The 27,163-nt window shown below is 46.8% G+C and overlaps 2 protein-coding genes across 2 annotated transcripts; one reads left to right on the forward strand and one right to left on the reverse strand.

Annotated features, from left to right (window-relative positions):
* Positions 1-19,058: 19,058 nt before the first annotated feature.
* Positions 19,059-23,452, forward strand: LOC125520125 (la-related protein 6B-like). The gene is made up of 10 exons (XM_048684948.1): positions 19,059-19,457; positions 20,619-20,700; positions 21,214-21,305; positions 21,637-21,708; positions 21,781-21,860; positions 21,929-22,016; positions 22,200-22,247; positions 22,326-22,394; positions 22,761-22,853; positions 22,933-23,452. Exons 1-10 carry the CDS (start codon positions 19,161-19,163, stop codon positions 23,194-23,196), a joined length of 1,185 nt encoding a protein of 394 aa, XP_048540905.1. The 5' UTR covers positions 19,059-19,160; the 3' UTR covers positions 23,197-23,452.
* Positions 23,401-25,119, reverse strand: LOC125520126. Its single transcript, XM_048684949.1, has 4 exons — positions 24,760-25,119; positions 24,463-24,538; positions 24,233-24,362; positions 23,401-24,130 (listed from the first exon to the last, which is right to left on the reverse strand). The coding sequence occupies exons 1-4, from the start codon at positions 24,932-24,934 to the stop codon at positions 23,504-23,506; spliced, it is 1,008 nt and encodes a 335-aa protein (XP_048540906.1). The 5' UTR covers positions 24,935-25,119; the 3' UTR covers positions 23,401-23,503.
* Between the last annotated feature and the right edge of the window lie 2,044 nt (positions 25,120-27,163).

Raw genomic sequence — 27,163 nt, forward strand, 5'->3', positions numbered from 1 at the left:
CTCGGTGGCGCCGGATAGGAAGAATCGGTAGGACCGAGTTTGGCTTAGGTTTTAGGTCATATGTGGATATGGGAAAGTAGTTGAGGGTTTTGGAGCATATCACTAAGCACATGAAGCAAGAGGCTCATTAAGCAACACCTCATCCCTCCTTGATAGTATTGGCTTTTCCTAAAGACTCAATGTGATCTTGGATCACTAAAATATAAAATGAAGAGTCTTGAGCTTTTGAGCTTGAGCCAATCCTTTGTCCTTAGCATTTTGAGGGTTCCACTTTCACATCCATGCCATGCCAATCATTGAGCTTTCCTGAAATAATCATCTTGGAATAGCATTAGCTCAATGAGCTATATGTTGTTATGAATTACCAAAACCACCTAGGGATAGTTGCACTTTCACTCGTCAAGTCAACCTAAGTGTTTCACGTGTGTAAATCTGGCTTACACCCGTTGTATGTGAACGTATGAATCTAACACCCGATCATCACGTGGTGCTTCGAAACGACGAACTTCCGCAATGGTGCACAGTTAGGGGGAACACTTTCTTGAAATTATTATGAGGGATCATCTTATTTACTACCGTCATTCTAAGTAAACAAGATGCAAAAACATGATAAACATCACATGCAATCAAATAATAGTGACATGATATGGCCAATATCATATAGCTCCTTTGATCTCCATCTTGGGGCTCCATGATCATCTTGTCACCGGCATGACACCATGATCTCCATCATCATGATCTCCATCATCGTGTCTCCATGAAGTCGCCAACTATTACTTCTACTACTATGGCTACCAGTTAGCAATAAAGTAAAGTAATTACATGGCGTTGTTCAATGACACGCAGGTCATACAATAAATAAAGACAACTCCTATGGCTCCTGCCGGTTGTCATACTCATCGACATGCAAGTCGTGATTCCTATTACAAGAACATGATCAATCTCATACATCACATATCATTCATCACATTCTTCTTGGCCATATCACATCACATAGCATACCCTGCAAAAACAAGTTAGACGTCCTCTAATTGTTGTTTGCATGTTTTACGTGGCTGCTATGGGTTTCGAGCAAGAACGTTTCTTACCTACGCAAAAACCACAACGTGATATGCCAATTGCTATTTACCCTTCATAAGGACCCTTTTCATCGAATCTGATCCGACTAAAGTGGGAGAGACAGACACCCGCTAGCCACCTTATGCAACTAGTGCATGTCAGTCGGTGGAACCAGTCTCACGTAAGAGTACGTGTAAGGTCGGTCCGGGCCGCTTCATCCCACGATGCCGCCGAATCAAGATTGGACTAGTAACGGTAAGCATATTGAACAAAATCAACGCCCACAACTACTTTGTGTTCTACTCGTGCATAGAAACTACGCATAGACCTAGCTCTGATACCACTGTTGGGGAACGTAGTAGAAATTCAAAATTTTCTACGCATCACCAAGATCAATCTATGGAGAAGTCTACCAACAAGGGAAGGAGAGTGCATCTACATACCCTTGTAGATCGCTACGCGGAAGCGTTCAAGTGAACGGGGTTGAAGGAGTCGTACTCGTCGTGATCCAAATCACCGGAGATCCTAGTGCCGAACGGACGGCACCTCTGTGTTCAACACACGTACAGCCCGGTGACGTCTCCCATGCCTTGATCCAGCAAGGAGAGAGGGAGAGGTTGAGGAAGACTCCATCCAGCAGCAGCACAACGGCGTGGTGGTGGTGGAGGAGCGTGGTACTCCAGCAGGGCTTCGCCAAGCACCGCAAGAGACGAGGAGGGAGAGGGGTAGGGCTGCGCCAAGAAGGAAAGGAACTCGTGTGTGTTGGGCAGCCCAAACCTCAAGTATATATAGGGGAAAGGGAGGGGCTGCGCCCCCACCTAGGGTTCCCTCCCTAGGGGTGGCGGCAGCCCCCTAGATCCCATCTAGGGGCGGCCAAGGGGAGGGGAGAGGGGGGCGCACCACTAGGTGGGCCTTAGGCCCATCTGAGCCTAGGGTTTGCCCCCTTCCACTCTTCCTTGCGCCTTGGGCCTTGGTGGGGGGCGCACCAGCCCACCTGGGGCTGGTCCCCTCCCACACTTGGCCCATGCAGCCCTCCAGGGCTGGTGGCCCCACTTGGTGGACCCCCGGGACCCTCCCGGTGGTCCCGGTACGTTACCGATAAAACCCGAAACTTTTCCGGTGACCAAAACAGGACTTCCCATATATAAATCTTTACCTCCGGACCATTCCGGAACACCTCGTGACGTCCGAGATCTCATCCGGGACTCTGAACAACATTCGGTAACCACATATATCTATTCCCTATAACCCTAGCATCATCGAACCTTAAGTGTGTAGACCCTATGGGTTCGGGAACCATGCAGACATGACCGAGATGACTCTCCGGTCAATAACCATCAGTGGGATCTGGATACCCATGTTGGCTCCCACATGTTCCACGATGATCGCATCGGATGAACCACGATGTCAAGGACTTAATCAATCCCGTATACAATTCCCTTTGTCTATCGGTACGATACTTGCCCGAGATTCGATCGTCGGTATCCCGATACCTTGTTCAATCTCGTTACTGGCAAGTCTGTTTACTCGTTCCGTAACACATCATCCCGTGATCAACTCCTTGATCACATTGTGCACATTATGATGATGTCCTACCAAGTGGGCCCAGAGATACCTCTCCGTTTACACGGAGTGACAAATCCCAGTCTCGATTCGTGCCAACCCAACAAACACTTTTGGAGATACCTGTAGTGTACCTTTATAGCCACCCAGTTACGTTGTGACGTTTGGCACACCCAAAGCACTCCTACGGTATCCGGGAGTTGCACAATCTCATGGTCTAAGGAAATGATACTTGGCATTAGAAAAGCTTTAGCATACAAACTACATGATCTTGTGCTAGGCTTAGGATTGGGTCTTGTCCATCACATCATTCTCCTAATGATGTGATCCCGTTATCAACGACATCCAATGTCCATGGTCAGGAAACCGTAACCATCTATTGATTAATGAGCTAGTCAACTAGAGGCTTACTGGGGACATGGTGTTGTCTATGTATCCACACATGTATCTGAGTTTCCTATCAATACAATTCTAACAAGGATAATAAACGATTATCATGAACAAAGAAATATAATAATAACCAATTTATTATTGCCTCTAGGGCATATTTCCAACAGGAACAGTCTCCCCAAGCAGTTTTGTGAGAGGTGCTTTGAGCAAGGAGATCGAAAATGGCAGCAAAATGAGCTTGGACTCGGGTTTGAGCTGGTTTTTCGTGTTTGGGGGAGGAAGATGAAGTGTGTGGCTGAAAGAATAAGTGGAGGAGGGCCACCGTGGGCCCACGAGGCAGGGGGCGTGCCCTAGGGGGGTGGGTGCGCCCTCCACCCTCGTGGCAAGGTGGTTGGCCCCCCTGGTGTGTTCTTTGTTCCATAAATCCTCAAATATTATATAAAAAATCATATTTAATTTTCAGGGCATTTGGAGAACTTTTATTTTCGAGGTATTTTTATATTGCACGGATAATCAGATAACAGACAGAAAATTATTTATTTTTACTTTATTTCAACTAAATAACAGAAAATATAGAGAGGGTATAGAAGGTTGTGCTTCTAGTTTCATCCATCTCATGCTCGTCAAAAGGAATCCACTAACAAGTTTGATCAAGTCTTGTTAACAAACTCATTCCGATTAACATGATACCGGAGAAATTTCGAATAACACTAGGTTACCTCAACGGGGATATGCACATCCCCAATAATAAGTATATCATATTTCTTCTTGACAGTAGGAAGAGGAAATTCAAAACCTCCAAATATAATCGATGGAATTTTTCCGATAGAATTGATACTATGAACTTGAGGTTGTTTCCTCGAAAAGTGTACCGTATGCTCATTACCATTAACATGAAAAGTGACATTGCCTTTGTTGCAATCAATAACAGCCCCTGCAGTATTAAGAAAAGGTCTTCCAAGAATAATAGACATACTATCGTCCTCGGGAATATCAAGAATAACAAAGTCCGTTAAAATAGTAACGTTTGCAACTACAACAAGCACATCCTCACAAATACCGACAGGTATAGCAGTTGATTTATCAGCCATTTGCAAAGATATTTCAGTAGGTGTCAACTTATTTAAATCAAGTCTACGATATAAAGAGAGAGGCATAACACTAACACCGGCTCCAAGATCACATAAAGCAGTTTTAACATAATTTCTTTTCATGGAGCATGGTATAGTTGGTACACCGGGATCTCCAAGTTTCTTTGGTATTCCACCTTTAAAAGTATAATTAGCAAGCATGGTGGAAATTTCAGCTTCCGGTATCTTTCTTTTATTTGTAATAATATCTTTCATGTACTTAGCATAAGGATTGGTTTTGAGCATATCAGTTAATCGCATACGCAAAAAGATAGGTCTAATCATTTCAGCAAAGCGCTCAAAATCCTCATCATCCTTTTTCTTGGATGGTTTGGGAGGAAAAGGCATGGCTTTCTGAACCCAAGGCTCTCTTTATTTACCATGTTTCCTAGCAACAAAGTCTTTCTTATCATAACGTGGATTCTTTGATTGTGGTTTATCAAGATCAACAGCAGGTTCAATTTCTACATCATTATCATTACTAGGTTGAGCATTATTATGAACATCATCATTAACGTTTTCATTAGGTTCATGTTCATTACCAGATTGAGTTTCAGCATCAGAAATAGAAATATCATTTAGATTATCAGGTGGTTCAGCAATAGGTTCACTAGAAGTTTGCACAGTTCTATCATTTTTCTTTTTCTTCCTTTTAGAAGAACTAGGTGCATCAATATTATTTCTCTGAGAATCTTGCTCAATTCTCTTAGGGTGGCCTTCAGGATACAAAGGTTCCTGAGTCATTCTACCAGTTCTAGTAGCCACTTTAACAACATAATCATTTTTCTTACTATTCATCTCATTGAGCAATTCTTTTTGAGCTTTAAGTACTTGTTCTACTTGAGTAGTAACCATAGAAGCATGTTTGCTAACAAGTTTAAGTTCACCTCTAATATTAGCCATATAATTACCCAAGTATTTAATCATATCAGCATCTTGTTTTAATTGTCTACCAAAATAAGCATTGAAGTCTTCTTGCTTAAACATAAAATTATCAAACTCATCCAAGCATTGACAAGCAATTTTAGCAGGAGGGATTTCAGCTTTATCATATCTATAGAGAGAATTTACCTTTACTACCTGTGTGGGTTATCGAGGTCTAGAGGTTCTTCAATAAATAAAGGATTAAGATCATATGTTTCTTCAACAAGCGGTAAATTAAGACCATGTATTTCTTCAATAGGAGGTAAATTCTTAACATCTTCAGCTTTAATACCTTTTTCTTTCATAGATTTCTTTGCCTCTTGCATATCTTCGGGACTGAGAAATAGAATACCTCTCTTCTTCGGAGTTGGTTTAGGAATAGGATCGTTAATTGGAGCAGGAGCTGGCTCCAGAGGTGTCCAATTATTTTCATTTGTCAACATATTATTCAATAAGATTTCAGCTTCATCCGGTGTTCTTTCCCTGAAAATAGAACCAGCACAACTATCCAAGTAATCTCTGGAAGCATCGGTTAGTCCATTATAAAAGATATCAAGTATTTCATTTTTCTTAAGAGGATGATCAGGCAAAGCATCAAGTAACTTGAGAAGCCTCCCCCAAGCTTGTGGGAGACTCTCTTCTTTAATTTGCACAAAGTTGTATATTTCCTTTAAAGCGGCTTGTTTCTTATGAGCAGGGAAATATTTAGCAGAGAAGTAATAAATCATATCCTGGGGACTACACACACAACCAGGATCAAGAGAATTAAACCATATCTTAGCATCACCCTTTAATGAGAACGGAAATATTTCAAGGATATAAAAGTAGCGAGATCTCTTATCATTAGTGAACAGGGTGGCTATATCATTTAATTTAGTAAGATGTGCTACAACAGTTTCAGATTCATAGCCATGAAAAGGATCAGATTCAACCAAAGTAATTATATCAGGATCAACAGAGAATTCATAATCCTTATCAGCAACACAGATAGGTGAAGTAGCAAAAGCAGGGTCAGGTCTCGTCCTAGCATTTAGAGATTGCTTATTCCATTTAGCTAATAACCTTTTGAGTTCATATCTATCTTTGCAAGCTAAAATAGCTAAAGAAGCATCTTGATCAAATAAATAACCCTTAGGAATAACAAATGATTCTTCATCATCACTTTCATCTTCATAATCAGATTCAATATTTTCAATCTCTCTAGCCCTAGCAAGTCGTTCCTCGAGAAAATCACTAAGTGGCATAGTAGTATCAGACATAGAGGTAGTTTCATCATAAGTATCATGTATATCAGAAGTAGCATCATCAATAACATGCGACATATCAGAACGAATAGCAGAAGCAGGTTTAGGTGTCGCAAGCTTACTCATAACAGAAGGTGAATCAAGTGCAGAGCTAGATGGCAGTTCCTTACCTCCCCTCGTAGTTGAGGGATAAATTGTTGTCTTAGCGTCTTTCAAATTCTTCATAGTATCCAGCAGATATAAATCCCAAGTGACTCAAAGAATAGAGCTATGCTCCCCGGCAACGGCGCCAGAAATTAGTCTTGATAACCCACAAGTATAGGGGATCGCAACAGCTTTTGAGGGTAGAGTATTCAACCCAAATTTATTGATTCGACACAAGGGGAGCCAAAGAATATTCTCAAGTATTAGTAGCTGAGTTGTTAATTCAACCACACCTGGAAACTTAGTATCTGTAGAAAAATGTTTAGTAGCAAAATAATATGATAGTGATGGTAACGGTAACAAAAGAGTAACGAAAGCAAAGTAATGTTTTTGGTATTTTGTAGTGATTGTAACAATAGCAACGGGAAAGTAAATAAGCGTAAACCAGTATATGGAAAGCTCGTAGGCATTGGATCAATGATGGATAATTATGCCGGATGCGGTTCATCATGTAACAGTCATAACATAGGGTGACACGGAACTAGCTCCAATTCGTCAATGTAATGTAGGCATGTATTCCGAATATAGTCATACGTGCTTATGAAAAAGAACTTGCATGACATCTTTTGTCCTACCCTCCCGTGGCAGCGGGGTCCTAATGGAAACTAAGGGATACTAAGGCCTCCTTTTAATAGAGAACCGGAACAAAGCATTAGCACATAGTGAATACATGAACTCCTCAAACTACGGTCATCACCGGTAAGTATCCCGATTATTGTCACTTCGGGGTTAACGGATCATAACACATAATAGGTGACTATAGACTTGCAAGATAGGATCTAGAACTCTCATATATTGATGAAAACATAATAGGTTCAGATCTGAAATCATGGCACTCGGGCCCTAGTGACAAGCATTAAGCATAGCAAAGTCATAGCAACATCAATCTCAGAACATAGTGGATACTAGGGATCAAACCCTAACAAAACTAACTCGATTACATGGTGTATCTCATCCAACTCATCACCGTCCAGCAAGCCTACGATGGAATTACTCACGCACGACGGTGAGCATCATGAAATTGGTGATGGTTGATGATGACGACGGCGACGAATCCCCCTCTCCGGAGCCCCGAACGGACTCCAGATCTGCCCTCCCGAGAGGTTTTAGGGCTTGGCGGTGGCTCCGTATCGTAAAACGCGATGATTTCTTCTCCCTTATTTTTTCTCTCCCCGAAAGCAGTTATATAGAGTTGGAGTTGGAGTCGGGAGGTCTCCAGGGGGCCCACAAGGTAGGGGGCGTGCCCTAGGGGGGGCGCCCCCCACCCTCGTGAGAAGGGTGTGGGCCCCCTGGTCTTCATCTTTGGCGAGGATTTTTTATTGTTTATTGTAAGATATTCCGTGGAGTTCCAGGTCATTCCGAGAACTTTTGTTTTCTGCACATAAAACAACATCATGGCAATTCTGCTGAAAACAACGTAAGTCCGGGTTAGTTTCATTCAAATCATACAAGTTAGAGTTCAAAATAAGGGCAAAAGTGTTTGGAAAAGTAGATACAATGGAGATGTATCAGCATGGCATGGCAAAATGCACAAACAAAACTACCAGTTAAGTGGAGCTCAATATGCAACGGGATGCATATTGACAAAACACCACATTTGATTATTTAGTTCTCTCCCGTTTAGGTACTCAACAATATTAAATGTTGGTTAACATGGCACAAGGTGAAACATGAGTAAAATACACAGTTAGGTATTTTAAATGAGGCCGGAAGCATCAAGCAATAATTCCGGTAATTCCTCATGTGGATTAGCAATTTAATGCAACAACCATTTTTAACCATTTTAAATGTTGTTATCATGATGCAGATGACATGTGCAAGTTTTATGCAAGTTTTTATAAAAATGTTGGCAGGCATATTATGAAGCATTTTGTCACCATGGCTGAACCAAAGGAGTGCCACGGCAACTACGACGGAAAAGGTGCCATGGCGGCCAAACGGAAATGATGTCACAGCAACATTCCGATGATCCGGTAGCTCACAGGGATACCGGTGCAAAAGGAAGTGGGTGTGAGTGTGTCATGCAAGATGATGGGGTGCTCCCGGATACCGGGTTCCCACATGTTGACGGCAAGGCAATGAGGACTCGCAAAGAACAACTCGGACATGGTGCAACCACGATCGTCTCATACATCACATGCATTCATTCACGGGCATCGTCTCGGTGGTTATACCTTCGAGGCATGACTTTTCGGAACGAATCAAGTTCATAGCGGAAGTAGGCGTTCTCGCCACGTACGTAGTGGTAGTAGCTGTACTCATGTCATAGTGGAAGTAGTGGTTCATGTCCGTAGATGTTCGGGGTCACGACACGAAACTTGACGTCCACGGGGTCTTCGGCGATGGTCGTGGTACATGTTCCGTAGACGTTCGGGTAGTGGTACACGTTTCGTAGTCGTTCACGGGTCTTCGGTAGAGGAACTTGACGCTTGCGTTACTCGGGTCTTCGACGATGGTAGTGGTACATGGCGAGGAACTTGACGTCCACGGTGCCTTCGAGGGTCGACGGTAGAGGTAGTTGTCGCATCGCCGGGCGTAGTCGTACACTTGGTGTATCCAAAGCATACTTGTGGTATTGAGGGTCGACGGTAGTTGGGCATTCGATGTTGTGGTACTTGGCATCTCGTTCTGGCTGACCCAAAAATGAAGCACGACAACAGGGACTCTCGAGGAAACAGCAAGGCAACTCATGCCCAACAGTGAAGCAACAAAATCGGCCATGGCATGGTGACGGTGAGGAAGGTGAACTCGGGGTCCGGCAGCCGCAAGGCGACGATGAGGAGGCACGTCGGTAAGACTCGGAGCTCTAATGAAGGAGCTGAAGCAGAGGAGGGCCGCGGTGGAGTGTCCAGAAGAACTTGGCGGCGGCGGTCTCCTGTACGACCAGAAAGCACCTAGTCGAGAGGGAGGGTGTGGACTTGGAACACCGGACATCGGCGTGACTGGAGCACGGGGAGGCGAAGCAGGCAGTCCGGTGAAGGGGCGTGGCTCCGGCGGAGCTGCTCGCTGGCGGCGGCCGGAGGCAGAGACAAGGGGGGATGAGGAAGCGTCCAGAGGAGGCGCGACGGTTGCAGGTGCACGCTCGGGCGGCCATGGCGGGCGAGCGAGTGACGCGGCAAACCAGGAGGCGTCGGGGAAGGGCTCGCCGGGCGGCACGCTGGCCGGTGCGGGGCAAGGAGGCGCATGCATGAGCTAGAGGCGGGGGCGCGCGCGGGGTTGGTCTTCCTGGTGGAGCTCGGCGGCACAAGCGATGGAGAGGGAGAGAAAAGGATCGGGCGCGCGCGTGGGGCTCTGCTCCTCTCCTGCGCCGGCGCTAGGAGGAAGGAGGGAATCGAGGGAGAGAAAAGTTCGGGCGTGTGGAGCTCTCACTCCTTTCTGTCTGCAGGTGCGGCGCAGGAGGAGGACGAAGGGAGAGGAGAGACCTCCTCTACGGCGCCTTAGGCCTTGTACAATAGGAGATGCTTAGGGGAGGTGCTTAGAGAAACAAACCAGGCTTTCTTTAAGCACCAGTGCTTATTTGTACAGGATAGACGCTTAACTAAGCGTCTCTCCTGTAGAAATAGGCACCGGTGCTTCAGAAAAACCCGGTTTATTTTTCTAAGCATCTCTCTAAGCACCTCCCATTGTACAAGGCCTTATGCGCCCGTTCGCTAGTGGGCGCTCGTGCAGCAGCCTCTCATGGGCCGGCCCAGCTAACACGCTCACACTTTCCGTTCCCTTCCTTCGTGCACGTTTCGTTCGTTCATTCTCCTTTTTTGCTGTTCGTCCCTTCGTTCACAAAACTGAAAGCACATGAATCTGAAAAATTACGAATTTTAAAAACATTTCACAAATTTTACAAAGTTCATCAATTCTAAAAAAAGTTCATCAATTTTGAACACAAAAAATGAAAAGGTTGGTCGAATTTGAAAAAAGATCATCGGATTTGAAATAAAGTTCATTAGATTTGAAAAAAATTCATCGGATTAGGAAAAAAGTTCACCGAATTAGAAAAAAGTTCACCGGTTTTCAAAAAAGTTCATCGAATTTGAAAAAAGGTCATCGGATTTGAAATAAAGTTCATTAGATTTGAAAAAAGTTCATCGGATTAGGAAAAAAGTTCACCAAATTAGAAAAAAGTTCACCGGTTTTCAAAAAAGTTCATCGAATTTGAAAAAAGGTCATCAGATTTGAAAAAAGTTCATTGATTTTGAAAAAAGTTCACCGAAATTAAAAAAAAGTTCATCAAATTTGATAAAAGTTCATCAAATTTGAAAAAAAAATCATTAAATTTTTAAAAGGTTCATCGGATTTGAAAAAAATCATCGATTTTTTCACAAACTCATCAAATTTGAGAAAAACTCCATCTATTTTGCAGAGGAAAAACTCATGAAGAAAGAAAAGTTTCATGAATTTGAAAAAAGAAAAAAAAGAAGAAAGAAAACATGTATGTAATCACATCATCCGAGCTGCCCTGGTGGTTGTCGCCTCGCGCTCGTTACTCGCCGTTCACGGTTCGAAACCCAGCTCTAGCGGAGTTTTTGCAGTTTGCAGTTTAGAACACGGAAAAAAAATCAAAAATGGGCCAACCCAACGTGAGAAGGGGGTATGCGCCCGTTAGTAGAAACAACTGTAGCGGGCGCTAAAGGCGCCAAATAGGATTTAGCGGGAGAGGACGAGGTGAGGGATCGGTCGGGCCTAGGGTTAACCAGTGGGGCTGGCTGGGCCTTGGCCTTGGGCCGAATTGGTCCGGCTGGATACCTTGGAGATGGTGTGGCTGGCCTAGGTGGGCCGCGGGGAAGCAGGCCGGCCTGGCTCTGAGGCCCAAGTGGCCAGTTGGGCTTCTCTCCTGCCTCATATTTCTTTAACAAAAAAGAAAAAAATAAAGAGAGGAAAAGGGAAAAGATTTTGGCATGGGGATAATTTTCCCGAACTCACAAAAATATGTTTGTTCCAAGAAAATAGAAAAGGCGAAGATTGAAAGATGTAAAATTCAAACTCGTTTGAATTTAATTCAAAAGGGTTTGAACTAGGACTTGGTTTTTGAAGTGACCAAAAATGTTGAAAATTTAGGTGAAGCTCCGGAAAATGACGAAAGGATATATGGCAGAGTTAGAGGCCAAGAGTTGTGATAACAAAGGCATTGTGATTTTTGCAAGTGTGTTATGGTGAATTTCAAATTAAAGAAATATTTAATATAGCTCCATACTATCGGGAGGATATGTTATAAAGAGAAGTCACCCTTCCCTCAATTTAAATAGATCAAAGATCTATGCATTTTATTTAGTTGAGTTTTACAAAATTAAAAGATATGATGCAATGCGAATGATGCAATGATGAATGCAACAAACCAACAACTCACACGACGAAACTCGGAAAACATGGAAGGCGTCTGAAGCTCCGGTCTTGGGGCGTCACAACCCTCCATCACATCGTCCATATACTGCTTCGGCGTCCTGTCCTTCTCGGCAGGCGGTTTTGAGGCCATGCCTGCCGCATCAATGCAAGGATAGTGTGTATTCATGCAGGCATATGCCCTCTGGACGCCCTCCAAGCATGTTGACCGCTTCCAGCGCAGAACTTGAGGGTCAGAGTCTTGAAGACAAGCCACCAAGCCAAAGAAGGTGGTCAGCATCGGCTCCGCAAGCCGAAGGTGGACACCGAGGTCCTCCATGGCCGGCCTTGCCATACGATAGAGCTTCATCAACTGCTTCATCTGGTTGTTGAGTAGTGGTGGATGCGATGGCGCCCGGAACTACCGCCAGAATGCCCGCTCCGTGGCATGACCCTCCTAGGCGCCGAAGTGACAGCCAACGCCGGATGCGCTTATCGAAAGATCCGCAAAGGCGTCAGTGGATCGCCGGAGTTGAGTAAGCTCGACGAACCTCTTGCGGCCAAAAATACACTGAAGTAAGTATGGCTTACCAGCAGTGATCTGCCTCACTTGCTGGAGCACCTCGCGATCTGCTTAGGCCTGCGTCTGGACCTCGGCATGAGCCAAGCTCAACTTCTCGAGCTCGGCGGCCGCCTTCTTCTGGTTCTTTTGAAGGGCGTCACGTTCCACATACCCTCCCTTCAAGTTGTCCTCGACTTTGAGGACCCGAGCCTGGTCCTTGCCGTGGGCTGCCTTTTCTTCGGCCAACTCTTTGTTGGCCTTCACCGCCACAGTTTTATGTTGCTCGGCCTCTTGTAAAGCCTTCTACAACTCGGCCTTAAGGGCCTCAAGCTCTGTAGTCACAGCTATAATTACACAAGCTTGAAATTAGAACAAGCTGAAACAAATACGGAAGCTACATTATTCAAGCATTAGCTTTTCGTTTACCTTGGGCCCGATCGATCTGCTTCTGCATCAGATCGAGGTCCTCCTCGGGCCGCTTGAGCTTCCAATTCATCTCCGCTAACTCTTCAGAGATGGAGTTCGGAGCCGAAGATGAGGCCTGCGCATATATTCAGTCATTATTCTCCCAACATCAATTTTGATGCTCTGCTCGGCTCTTTCAAACCCAACCAGAGTCTCGGGGCTACTACATCTTCGCTTTTATACACATCCAAATCGCCCCCAAGTCAGTTTTTGAAACTAACTTGAGGCTCGGGGCCACTGCTTGCTATGTGTTTGCGTGTACTGTTTGTAGTTTTTTACTCTCCGGACAATGTTTTTTCATTCATGTCCGAAGAGGGCTACTAGATAGAGCAAGTGTCAAACTAAGTCACTAATGATAAAAAAGAAAGGAGGGATGTATAAAACATACCTCAAAACCTCTAAAGAGTCCCTTGAAGACCTCATGCATCCCGGCCTCCACAAACCAGAAGTCGCTCAGCGCCGTGCCGATAAGGGTACGGTGCTCTTCTGCGATGGAGGAGCCCGTTAAGGCCGCCTCCATCTCCTCGAGCCACCCCTTGTAGACATGCCCTAGGGTAGGAGGGTGGGCAAAGTCACCTTGGGTTCCCCCACCATAGTGGTGGGGATGGAAACCTCCAACTATTGTGATGGCGACGGAGTTGCTTGGGCTAAGGACTCTGTGTGTCCCGGCCCACCTTGTTGGACCTCGGGGACTCCTTCCCCTTGGTCCTAGCCGAGGCCTCAACCTTGGCCGAGGGGACTTCGGTACCGTCCCAAGTATTGTCAACTGAGGGGGCCGAGTGTGATGTCGCTTCCCCTAGCTAGTCATGAGTGGGGGAAAGGGTGAAGTTCTCGGCAGTCCCGCTTTCCACCATGAGAGGCGGCAGGAGCCCGTTGTCCGAGGTCTTGTCGTCGATGAGGACGCGCTCTGGATTGAGAAGATGGGAAGCGTGTCACTGAAGGAAATATGCCCTAGAGGCAATAATAAAGTCGTTATTTATATTTCCTTATATCATGATAAATGTTTATTATTCATGCTAGAATTGTATTAACTGGAAACTTGATACATGTGTGAATACATAGACAAAACAAAGTGTCCCTAGTATGCCTCTACTTGACTAGCTTGTTAATCAAAGATGATTAAGTTTCCTGGTCATAGACATGTGTTGTCATTTGATGAACGGGGTCACATCATTAGGAGAATGATGTGATGGACAAGACCCATCCGTTAGCTTAGCATAATGATCGTTAAGTTTTATTGCTATTGCTTTCTTCATGACTTATACATATTCCTTTAACTATGAGATTATGTAACTCCCGAATACCGGAGGAATGCCTTGTGTGCTATCAAACGTCACAATGTAACTGGTTGATTATAAAGATGCTCTACAGGTGTCTCTGAAGGTATTTGTTGGGTTGGCATAGATCAAGATTAGGAATTGTCACTCCAAGTATCAGAGAGGTATCTCTGGGCCCTCTCGGTAATGCACATCACGATAAGCCTTGCAAGCAATGTGACTAATGAGTTAGTTGCGGGATGATGCATTACAGAACGAGTAAAGAGACTTGCCGGTAACGAGACTGGACTAGGTATGAAGATACCGACGATCGAATCTCGGGCAAGTAACATACCGATGACAAAGGGAATAATGTATGTTGTCATTGCGGTTTGACCGATAAAGATCTTCGTAGAATATGTAGGAACCAATATGAGCATCCAGGTTCCGATGTTGGTTATTGATCGGAGATGTGTCTCGGTCATGTCTACATAGTTCTCGAACCCGTAGGGTCCGCACACTTAACGTTCGATGTCTGTATTATGAGTTATGAGTTTTGGTGACCGAAGATTTTTTTTGGAGTCCCGGATGAGATCACGGACCTGACGAGGAGTCTCGAAATGGTTGAGAGGTAAAGATTGATATATTGGACGATCGTATTCGGACACCGGAATAGTTTCAGAGCATTTTCTATATTTTTCGGAGTGCCAAGGGATTACCGGACCCCCCCGGAAAGTAATGGGCCAACATGGGCCATAGGATAGAGATGAGATCCCACAAGGGGTGGTGCCTCCCCATGGGCGGTCCGAATTGGACAAGGGGAGGGGGCGCGGCCCCTCTTTCCTACTCCCTCTCCCTCTCCTTCCCCTTTCCCCCTCCAAAAGAAAGGAAAGGGGGGCCGACTACGACTATGAATCCTAGTCGGTTCCCCCCCACCAAGGTGCGCCCCCTAGGGCCGGCCTCCTCCCTCCTCCTTTATATACGGGGGCAAGGGCGCACCCAAAAGCACATCAATTGTTCTCTTAGCCGTGTGCGGTGCCCCCCTCCACAGTTTACTCCTCCGGTCATTTTGTTGTAGTGCTTAGGCGAAGCCCTACGCGGATCACATCACCGTCACCGTCACCACGCCGTCGTGCTGACGAAACTCTCCCTCGACACTTTGATGGATCAAGAGTTTGAGGGACGTCATCGAGCTGAACATGTGTGGAACTCGGAGGTGCCATACGTTCGGTGCTTGATCGATTGGATCGCGAAGACGTTCGACTACATCAACCGCATTAAGCTAACGCTTCCGCTTTTGGTCTACGAGGGTACGTGGACACACTCTCCCCCTCTCGTTGCTATGCATCTCCTAGATAGATCTTGCGTGATCGTAGGAAAACTTTTGAAATTGCATGCTACGTTCCCCAACAGTCACAAGTTATGGACTATAGGAAATATCGATTCCGTTCGGGTTGTTAAAATTACCTCCGGGGTGTCGATTTTGTCCGCTTTTGCTAGAAGAGGTCGTCATCCGACAAGTCAGAGTGCGTGACCTGGGCTGGCACGGCTTGCTAGCCGACTTGATTGGCCGAGACCTTATGCAGCCTCTTGCGGGCTCGGGCGTGCACCTCCTCCTCGGCATCTTCGAACGCCGCCCTTTTTCCTTTTGGGGAAGGCGCCCCTTCCCCCATGTTCTCCTATGCCTCCTTCTCCTCCTCCTCCTCCTCCACCTTCTCATGGGTGGAAGAAGCATGGATGTCCTCGGACCTGGCCTCTGAAGGTCCTGGGATGCAAGGGCCACCTTCCTTTTCAGGCGCTTCGGCTCCTTGGGTGGAACCACGTACATATCCTCGGCCAGAAGAGCCATAAGCCGAGGTGACCTCGCCTCCTGGGGCATCAAAGCCGGGCATAGCATATGTTGTACCTTGAGGATCCATTTCTAAGAAAAGAAAGAACGGGTTTAATTGTTTTGATAAAAAGGGCCAATGACACGAAAGGAAGACACGATATGAAGTTGTATCCGTGGTTACCTCGGGGGCATCGTGTGTGGAGTCAAAGCCGCAATCCGTCCCCTCTGGGGGGCGTTCCAGGACAGCTTGAATAGCGTCGTTGACATCCCAGCCAGGGAGGTGCGCAAGACGTGCTTCACTGGCGGCACGTCCTCGGGCTCGCTCGAAGCTATAATGGCAGGATGCGGCGGTGGAGCTTGACGTCCACCATGTCCACCAGCTTGATCTTCTTTTTTGTCTGCCAGAAATTTGATTTTCTGGTGCAACTTTGTCACCTTTTCGGGGTTGCCCCAATCCAAGACTTTCCTTTTCCAAGAAACTAGCCTCTTCGGGGGAGCCAACGAGAAAGGCTGGGACTTCAGCCTGGCCGTCGGCGAGTGGTTCAGTGATGTAGAACCACTCTCGTTGGCATTCTTTGATGGTTTCTATGAAGGTTCCCTTGAACCAGTCGACCTTTTAGGCCCTACTGATCATGGCCCTCCCACACTCCACCAGTTCGGAGTCACTAGACTTCGGCTTGATATCGAAAATCTTTAGCCACAGGCCAAAGTGTGGCTCGATACGGAGGAAGGCCTTGAAGACAATGATGAACGTCGCGAGATGGAGGATGGAGTTCGGGGCTAGATGGTGGAAATCTAGCCCGTAGTAGAAGAGAACCCCGCGCACAAAGGGGTGCAACGGCAACCCCAGACCTCGGATGAGGTGGGGGAATGAAGATAACCCTCTTCCCGGGCTTGGGAATAAGGACCCGCTGGCCTGGTTCTAGAGGCCAGCATGCGACATTGACGGGGATGTATCTCGTGTCCCGTAGCTCCTCGATCACGCCCTCAGTGACAAAGGAGCCAGCCTAGTGTCCCTTCAAGGTGGCGTCGGCCATTGTCGGAAGTGGGAGTTGTGTGCGCTGGAGGAGACAGATGAATTTGAGGCTGGATCTGGGCGCTGGAGCTCAGGAAGCTGTGTGCACAGGCGACAGAATGGGAGCATAGGAAATGGTTACTGCTCCCTTTTACTGTTATAGCCTGCGAAAGGCCAAGATTCCACTTTTGCCGCGCTGCTAAAATCACCATGTCCCAACACGAGATGCCATTATGCGCGTGGGGTGAAACGAAATCTTGATGATATCCCTTAAAATACGGGGCACGATCCCTGCTTTCATGAGACGTGCCACTGGAAAACTGCCCCGGGCCGCAACTCGAGCAACAGTAACTGACCCACCTAGTTATAGGTGGTGGCGCTTCGGAAAAGTTGTTAGGCTGTAGGCACTGTTCACACCTATGCGGCTGGCCTTCGAAGCTAAGTTACATCGCGTCTTCGAATGCTAATAACTTTGATTAAACCATGGTTGAAGGGCAGATTCCTTTAAGAACATACCCGATTAAAGCTTTTAAGGGAAAGATCCCGGATGATAGAAAGAATCATCTAAGAGGAGAACTCGCATGTCAAGCCGAAGACTCCAAAGCCGAAGTCATGTGTATGAAGAAGATTGTAGTCCTCGGTGTCGAAGACTAGTTCAGGCGTTACTAACGGTGTCCTGGACTAGGGGTACCAACTTAGTTGGCCCATGGTCCATGGGCTGGGCTTGCGGCCCACCGTTCTCATAAGGAAGGACTCCAGGAGCCTCGCACCTCGACGTGATCAAGATGGATTCTGCCGAAGACTTGACGTGTACTCCAAGGACAGCATCTGCCGCCGACATCTGTATCCGTAGGTGGGGCAATCGACCATGTGTAACCCTAGGTACCCCCAGCGTCTATATAAGCTGAGGGGTCTAGTATATAGAGACCACAATCACAATTATAACCACCTAGCATTAGGGTTAGAACACAACTTACGATCTCGAGGTAGATCAAGCTTGTACTCGATACATCATCATCAATACAATCAAAGCAGGACGTAGGGTATTACCTCTTTGAGAGGGCCCAAACCTGGGTAAATACTGTCCCCTTTGTCTCATGTTACCCATAGATTCAAGATCCATAGCTCTGGACCCCCAAACCCGAGGTCTGCCGGTTTTAGTATCGACAAGTAGGTGCGTCGGTGGGACCGAGTTTGATATTTAGGGTTTTAACGGAATGGAATGTGGGAAAGTGGCTGAGGGTTTTGGAGCAATATCTTCAAGCACTTGAGCAACTAAGTCATGATCAAAAACTCATTCCCTTTTAATAGTATTGGCTTTCCTATGAACTCAATGTGATCTTGGATCACTTAACCAAAAATAAAGAGTCTTGGAGCTTTTACCAATATGTTTCCATAGCATTTTGATGGGTCCACATCCACATGTCCTTGCCATGCCAACACTGAACTTTTCCTGAAATCTATCTTTGAGTAGGCATTAGTCAATGCCATATATGTTGTTATTATTAATTACCAAAACCATCCGGAGATTAGTTGCACTTTCAAAAGTCAACACCCTTCTTCTCGCCGCCTAGTTCTGCTCACCATCGGTGTTGTGGTTCTCGTCGTCGTCAGTGAACGTATAGACCACCTCCCGATTCACCACCATCTGCTGGGTAGATACCCGGCGCCCACAACCCTCATCGGTCAATCCTTCGACATATCGACGTCGGTGAGCACCGCACCGCCGAACCATTCGTCATTCTCTCTTCATCTCTTTTAGTGTGAGACATGTTGGCATGGATATTTATTTTCCAAGTCAACCCTGCAAGTGCTAGGTTTTCTGTCAAAAACAGGGTTAAACAAGAATCAGTGCGATCTGTTACGCCCGCACCAAACTCAAAATATACCGGCACCAATTCTTTAACCTACCCCAAATGTATTATCTTGCAATTAACTGCATCGTAACTACATCTCAGCATTATTTGTGAAGAGCATGAAGAAAATCCGAGATATTTTGAGACGATTTACTATGTTTGTTTGTGCCCTAACTCACCCTAAGCTACTACTTTTCCCTTTTTTTTTCTCCTTTGTTTTGGTGGTGTGGCCGCCTTTTGTATTAGTGTTGGCCTCCTCCTCCCTGCTCTCTCTTCCTTGTACCTGAAGCGGAGGCAAATTGAGACGAGACGAAACCCTCCTCCCCTTCCCTCCCCACTCCAATCTCCATGGCTCAAGACGAGGTCCCGGAGTCCTCTTCCCCCTCTTCGGCGGCGGCTGGCCGCCTGAACGCCGCCGCGCCGGAGTTCACCCCCCGATCCGCCGCCCCGCACCAAGCCCATCCCCATCGCCGCGGGCCCCACCATCACCACCACCACCACCACCACCAGCCGCATCACCAGCACCAGCACCAGTACCGCCACCAGCACCACCACCAGGGAGAGGATGAGGGGGATGCCGCGGCGGTGGTGGATAACGCTCAGCTCGTCCTGCCCGAGGAGCTCGCTCGCCGGGTCGTCAAGCAGGTAGACTCTTTTCTTTTTTCAGTCGATTGCTGCGATATCCACTGCGTTGCTACGAAACCTAAAAAAAGTGTTCCCTTTGGCCAAAAAAAGAATGAGGTTTAGATGGGGGTTTTGTTGAGACGTGGAGATGGCCTCTGATTTGATTATTCGCTTGCTGCTCCATAACTTCATCACACATCGATCATAGTACCATGCGTTGGCAAATTTAGTTTTTTGGTGTTCAAATATGTTGGCAATAGAGATGACCGTGGGACGTCAGGGCATGGCTTTCTTGAATATTTGTATACGGTTAAGCGCATCCTCTCATCATTTATCTGATGTGTTCTCCCAGTGTTATGCTTCTGAACTATGACATGGATAACCAATCTGGCTTTACAGATTTGTGGTAGTGAGATTGTACTCTGGTGTAGTATGCATTAATAAGTACTAAATGATGGACCTGAGAGAGGTGGGTGGGGTTAGATATAAGATGATATCTGTTGAGCAATGGTATTTTTGTAAGCGGCAACTCATAGATCTGCAACTTTTTTTCCCGGGAGAATACTAGATATTCTGGATAAAAATGGCACGAATTGCCTTGTTATGTGGTATTTTGGGGTTAGGGTTAAGTGACAGGAGTGGAGCGGCATGGATATAAGAGAGATAAATAAGATTTGCGTGTATGTCAAGTCATCAATATTTGGCAGATATGTGATCCTCCATTCAGTTTATCAGTTACCGATTGGTTAGAGTCGTAGAGAAAATACGACAAATTTATACAATGTTATCTTTCTGTAGTATTGCAACCGTTGTATTGCATGCGTCATAGGCAGTATGTTTCACCTTTTGAGGGTAATATGGTTGAATAGGGAAAGCATGTAACTCCTTCAATTTTGTGGTGTTCCCTACTTTTTATGTGGGAGCAAATAAAATAATCATCATAATATAATACACAAGAAAAAAATGGTCTTTTGTTTTTCGTTATTATAATCTGCACCCTTTCTGTTTTTATTCGATACATTTTCTCAGATAGTTGAAATTGACTCTGTGTACTAGCTTTACCTTTTTACTACTTCCTTTTTAGTTATTTATTAATATAATTAAACTTTCATCAGTTGCTTGATATGCATCTTTATAACTGTGTATCCATTGGATACTGTAATGGTTTTGGAAACGTGACAGGTGGAATTTTACTTCAGTGATGTCAATCTAGCTACAACTGACCATCTGATGAAGTATATTACTAAAGATCCAGATGGATTTGGTGAGTTTAACCTGTTAAATTTGAATAAAGCTCTTGATCATTCTGTTTACTCTCATGTATGTTTCTTTCATCTGACGTTTGCTGGCCAAAATCAATTAAAATTTAGCAATAGAAGTAGGCACAAATATGATGATAAAAATCTTACAAAGTGCTGATATAGCCATAATTTTCTTCTTGGGTATTTTCTGTTATACTAATAAGTTAAGTAATAAGTTGTGCTCAGTTTGTGGTACTACCTCTGGCAGGTAATCTTCTACTATATGTAAGCTACAGATTATTGACACATTCGAAAATGGAAAAAATGTTGCTTTGACACTTTGAAATATGAAATGTGCTTGCATTATTGATGCTACGCATCATTAATTCATTACGGGGAGCTGCATACCATTCTTTGTGTGCTTTTTTCCATTTGGGTTTTATTTTGCCGGATAACAGTTGATACTTCTCCAATATCAGCGAGCAGTTTACAAAAAAAATCGGAACTGTTTTCACTATTTTCTTTTGTCTTAACAGTGCCGATGACAGTGGTTGCATCCTTCAGGAAGATTCGAGAGTTAATTGATAGATCCTTGTTGCCTGGTGCATTACGTACATCAACAGAGCTGGTAAGTATCTCAACCAAATCGTCATATTTACCTGTTTACACTTTTCTTTTGGATATGCATATTCTTTCTGCTATTGACAGCGCAAGTAATTTGCTTGCATATACTTTATATTGCTGCTTAATCAAGATATGTGCTAGTTAGATCTGGGAGGTGACTGCCTCAGCTCATCCATGCAGTGATAAAGCAAAAAAAAGTGTCTAGGAACCTGTACCATCCTACTGAAAGAGCTATCCTGTGATATCATGCATCCGCATTCTTGTTCAATTTTCCCCTGATCCAAACACAAGAAATGATAGTCTGTGTGGTTCTTTACTTTCTTTATCATTTATAGGTAGTTTCAGATGACGGGAAGATGGTTAGGCGACGAGTGCCCTTCTCTGATGTGGATGCTGAAGAAGTTCAGGTTAGCATATAATCCGTGGAATCTTCTATTTGCTATGTCATGCTTCTGAAACTTACCTATTTCTGTACTCAGTCTCGAATTATTGTTGCTGAAAAATTACCTGAGGATCATCGCTATCAGAATCTTATGAGGATTTTCTCAACTGTTGGGAGGTATGGATGTCTGTTACCATGATTAACTATGGGTGCAATGTTGAAGACTAATATTATCTATATTGCAGTGTGAAATCAATACGTACTTGCTATCCACAAGGGATCGATATTTCTGCCGGCAAATCATCAAGGATTGAGATGCTTTTTGCTAATAAGGTCTGTATATGTGTCAGCGCTGTCTAGGGTTCGGGTATTACAATATGATCTATCTACCTCTATATGAATACTAAATGTTGATGAGTCATATCATAGCTTCTTCCAAAGCAATGTATCTGTTGTTCGTAAGATATTTTCACACCTGTTTGTGCCAATGTTGTTTCTATTTTGCTGTGCTTGCAGCTGCATGCTTTTGTGGAGTATGGAACTGTTGAAGATGCTGAAAAGGCGGTATGTCATCTTGACTGCTATCCGTCCGTCCTTTGGCACTTGTCTAGCATATAAAAGAAGAATCTTTTCTGTTTACAGGTTGCCGAGTTTAGTGGCGGCAGAAACTGGAGGGATGGGCCTAGAGTTCGTTCGCTGCTTGGTTGCCTGGTACCTTAATGAATCCTGACCAATTCAATGTCTTTTTTTATTGGTCATTTCATGTTTTATGCAGAATTGGAAGTAATCATGGATTGATTGTGAGCATGCACACAAAACTTTCCTATGTGTTCCTCGTCTGTCTTACTATTCTGGCTAGATCTATTTGTCATTAGCATCTGGAATATCGGTTATCCACTTGCATCATGCTTGGTGTAGCTATTATATTTGACTGATGAGTGTAAGCCTGCTTAGTGAAGATTACGTTTAAAGGATAGACTGTTCCCACAAGACTTGTTTAATATCACTGTTATATCAAATGCTTCATTGTAGAAGATGCTTTTCTTTTTCACATTTAATTTTGTTACTGGCCACTAGAAACATGGGATTGGTCAAGGAAGAAAAGGTGGAGATGAGGAGGCTGCGGATGAAGATGATCCTGAAGAGTATGAAGCAGAAGATGCTTCTCAGGTATCTATCATGTACTACAGCATACTGATGCATCAGAAACTTTAAGAATGGATTGTCTAATGGGGTGTTTCTTATATAGGGTGAGGATGGTTTCTATGACAAAGCTGGAATGAGGCAAGGGAGGGGCCGAGGACGTGGGGGAAGAGGCCGTGGCCGGGGCCAGTACCATGGCCAGAGTCGGGACGGCGGACATCCAATCGGCACTCCTCCATCAAATCACAGTGCTGAGCATCCGGTGGTGTCCAAGCCGCCTCCTGGTCCGCGTATGCCGGACGGCACAAAAGGATTTGCCATGGGGCGAGGGAAGCCCCAGGTCAGCCCCGCAGTGCTGTCTGATGCTTAGTGGTACCCTGTTGCCCTGTTGTCGGGAGGGGTTGGCAGAACGGCGCTTATATGATGACCCATTTTGATGTGATCCCATGAAGAGGAAGGATAGTAATACCCTGATACATGCGTCAGTATACTGCATTGCTGCTGGTCCATGGACCTGTCTTTTGGTCTCTGAATTTCCTAGTTGAAAGTACAAATTCATACTTGACTCAACAAATCAACAGAAAGAAGTCTTCAGTGGGAGGAGCAAATTTTTATAGTTGTTCGAATCGTCGCTTTTGCAAACATATATACTACATGTCAACTGATAGGTTTGTTCTTCACTGGTCTGCAAACTTTGGTCTCCGCTCGTTCTTGCCATCTGTTCTTCGCATTCCCTTTGCTGGTGCGGTCTTGCTGGTGCTGGCACGGCCACTGCTGTTGCAAACAGGCTCGCTGCCGGTGCCGGCCACAGCCTTGCCCTTGGCTGGTAAAGCATTCTTCCTGGCATCTACCTGCAGCTCCTTGGAAGCTCTTGCCGCAGAAGACGGTGGCCTCCTCGCCTTCGCGCTCTCGACTTTGGTGTCCACGCCCAATGGTGGAGCTGTCGCCACTGCCGTTGCTGATGCCCTGCGCCGTGCGAAAATAGACCCAGTCGTGAGCAGATTCTTGGGCGCCGTGTAAGGGGCTTCTCCTGGCGTCTCCACCGTGTTGGTTGTACTTGCACTGCTGCTGCTGCTGTCCTGGCTTGCATTTGCGTAGTACGTGTGCGAGTGTTCCTTGCCTGAGTTGCTGCTTGTGCCAGTATTGGCTTTGGCATCTGATTTCTGCTGCCTGTTGGGCAGAGTAGCGTAAGCTGAAGCTGGTCTCCTGTCGGTCGTGCAAGGCTGGCTCTTGGCAGAGTTGCTTGACGAAGAACCTGCCGGAGTCTTGGCTGATGTTTTGGTCGCCTCAGTCTTGCCAATGAACTGCCCTAGCCAAGATTTCGAAAAATCGTTCAACTCCAAACCCAGTTTGCATAGGATGATGAATAAATGTGCAAAACAAAGGAGGTTTAGCGATTAGCATACCCTTGAAGCTGAAGGTTTGACAGGTTGCGTGATCGGGATGGGTGTCACCTTAGGGGCAACCACCGTTTCGGAGGAGCTGGCTTCCATCTTGAGGGAAGGAAACATTGGTGCAACCGGAGGGGTCTTGGGCCTGAAATCACATGTACTCCCTCTAATGTAAGAACCAATTCTAGCAGTGCTAGGGCCAAATGAACCTACTACCAGTTGTCTCAAAAAAAAAATGAACCTACCAGTCATAGTCGTGCTTCTCGATGATCGGCATGAGGAGATCTCTCTTCCCCGAGGGAGGCTTGGACATGTGACCACCTAGTTAGCACACAGACGATGCAGTGAGCTTTACTCAGAAATCTAAGTAGCATATGGTTTTCAAGGAAAATCGTTCCTGGTGACCAGGTGAAATGGCCATGACCCATGAAGATGGAAATATTGGTTCGGTGCACGTATAAGTTAACGTACGTATGGGATTCTTGTTTGTTCCAAAAAAAAAAACGTTAAGTGCAAGGACGAGAGAGAGAGATAGATGTCACCTTGGATGGCGTCGAACTCCACGGAGTAGATCGGCTCCAGGAGGTTCACATCCGTATCTTCCTCATGCTTGTACAGCTCCCGGAAGAAAACTATGCTCTCGTCCTTGTCCTTCTGAACCGCGGACGGGGCCTTCTTGCTCTTGCCCATCCCCGCGATCCTCCTCATGCGGTTCATCTTCTTCAAGGAACAAAGCTATGCTTGCTTGTTGTTGCGAGGACCGGAAAGATGAGAGGTATCAGGTATGGGGATTTTGACATTGTAGCCTTGTAGGGTTGCATCATGAATACTGGCCGCAAGACTTCCAAATCTGCCGGCGATTCTAAAGCGACCGCTGGAATTGTTTGGAGACAGGGCATGTTAATATTGTTAAACTACTAGTTGGTGAAAGGGATGGGGTCGATGCAACCAAATGGTGGGATGATTGATTGATTCAACAGGCATAAGCATTGGCATCGTTTGTTTCTTCGGTTGTGCTCTAGTGTTACAGTCCTTTTTCTTGTCCTCCCCTTGTGCTCGTCATTTCTAGTTTTATTATGGTTCTCTTCTCATATGTTTATACTTTTCATAATATTCATGAGTTTTAAGTTTAGTTAGGGTATATCAAACATGAATCCCACACCCTATGATGCTTTTGGATATGTGGATTTTTTTGTCAGGATGTACTAATGCAATGGAGCATCCCCCGCTCCGCTAGGTTTCCCTCCCCCGCCGTCGCCGGCCGCCGGGCGCGCGGCTCCCGGCCCGCCGCGCTCCCCTCCCCCTCCCTCCCTCTCCTCCCCTCCCGCGGCACACCCGCGCGCGCCCGGGGGGCCCCCTGTGGCCGCGGCTCTCGGCCCCGCCTCCCTCCCCTCCCCCCGCCGTCACCGGCGAGCTCCGTCGGGCAAAAGCCTGGGGGGTGGGCGCGGTGGCGGCGGGGCCCTCCTTCCCCGTATGCTTGTGGGCGCCGGCACGGGGCGGCCCCTTCGAGCGACGACGCTGGACGTCCGCGGGATCCAGCGACGCGGCGGCGGTTTCACGGGGCGACGGGGTGGCCTGCTGATGGCGGCGCTCCGGCGACCCTCGTTCTGCGCGCGGCGGGGTGGCTGCGGTGCTCCCGTCTCGGGAGGTGGCACGCGACCGGTCTCTTGCCGGATCTGGCTTCGGGGGCCGGCCGGTGGCGCCTGGCTCCGGTGGTGCGTGCCTGGCGGCTCCGGCGTTTGGAGCTCGCCGGGCGACGTGGGTAGGGCAGCGGTCGGGCGTGGCTGCTGCTCCGACCGGGGGTGCGGCGTGGGTAGGTCTCGGTGGTGGCCTACCGGGGTCGTGGCGGCTTCACGGTGGCTCGATGGATCTGCCCGCGGCAACGGCCGGCTTCTCCGGCGTCGGTTTGTCTGCGTTCGGGCCGTCTCGACCTTCACCCCGTCTCCTCGTCGCCCGTCCGCTTCTCCCATCAAAGGGTTGGTCCTCTCCCAGTTGCGGTCCACCGCTCGTCTCGCGCCCGATGCCGCGGGACAGAGCTCGTCTCGCGCATGATGCGGCAGGACCGAGCTCGTCTCGTGCACGGTGCAGCAGGACTGACCTCGTCCCCCTCTCGTTGCTGCAGGACCGAGCTCGTCTCGCACTTGGGGCAGTAGGATGGGTCGGTGGATGCCAGTTCTGGCCGACCTATTGGGTCTCGACGCTGGGGGTGCCCAGGGGCACGAAAGGTGGGACCTTTCCGCTCGTCTCTTTTGTTGGGGTGCGGCAGGTCTCGGGTGAGGTGGTGTCGAGGTCTTGGATGCTGGGGCGGCGGCCCTGGTGGTGGTTGCGTGGTGCTCTTGGGTAGAGCCTGTGCATTGGTGCTGCCTGGGCACCATGGTCGTGTGGGAGGCGTGGTTGCCGGGGTGTGGCGTTCGGTGGCGGTGAATGTTGGCCAAGGTGAAAACCTGCTCTATTTTCGGACGGACCGGCGGCGGCGAAGATCGTTTCCTTCTTGAAGGCGTCGTCGCGGCTCTCATTGCCCGTCATGCGGCTCCGGGGGGAACTCTGATCCTTGGATCGGGTGGTGACGGTGCTCCGGCGTCGTATCCTTCCTGAAGGCGCCGCCTTGGAGCGCATGGTTCGTCATATGTAGGTTCATCTCTTCGGGGCGGTAGTGCTAGGAGTGGTGTTGCTGCGCTCAGCGCCTATGTATCATGTCTTGGGTGTGTGTGTGTTGCGGTGGCGTGGCGTGTGGTTGTACTGGATGCTTGTGGTTTGGTGCTTTATATATAAAGCGGGGTGAAAGCCTTTTTCGGTAATGCAATGGAGCTGATACAGCGAATGGTAGGGGATATTCATAGAAGTTTTACGTTTTTTTTCCAGGGTCAACACTGAGTGATTGGTTTCACTTTTCAATGTTCCAGCAAGTTTTCAATGTGTATTTTTTAATCGGCGTCTAACGGTCTA

This window comes from Triticum urartu, chromosome 7 (genome assembly GCF_003073215.2).
Source record: "Triticum urartu cultivar G1812 chromosome 7, Tu2.1, whole genome shotgun sequence".
NCBI lineage: Eukaryota > Viridiplantae > Streptophyta > Magnoliopsida > Poales > Poaceae > Triticum > Triticum urartu.

Excerpts from the sequence above, each read along its gene's own strand:
- LOC125520125 (XM_048684948.1), top strand. The coding sequence starts at position 19,161 with ATGGCTCAAGACGAGGTCCCGGAGTCCTCTTCCCCCTCTTCGGCGGCG. Across the intron at positions 19,458-20,618 it reads CTCGCCGGGTCGTCAAGCAG|GTGGAATTTTACTTCAGTGA; the intron begins GTAGACTCTTTT and ends GAAACGTGACAG. Across the intron at positions 21,306-21,636 it reads TACGTACATCAACAGAGCTG|GTAGTTTCAGATGACGGGAA; the intron begins GTAAGTATCTCA and ends TATCATTTATAG.
- LOC125520126 (XM_048684949.1), bottom strand. The coding sequence starts at position 24,934 with ATGAACCGCATGAGGAGGATCGCGGGGATGGGCAAGAGCAAGAAGGCC. Across the intron at positions 24,539-24,759 it reads GGAGTTCGACGCCATCCAAG|GTGGTCACATGTCCAAGCCT; the intron begins GTGACATCTATC and ends TGTGCTAACTAG. Across the intron at positions 24,131-24,232 it reads TCAAACCTTCAGCTTCAAGG|TTCATTGGCAAGACTGAGGC; the intron begins GTATGCTAATCG and ends TGGCTAGGGCAG.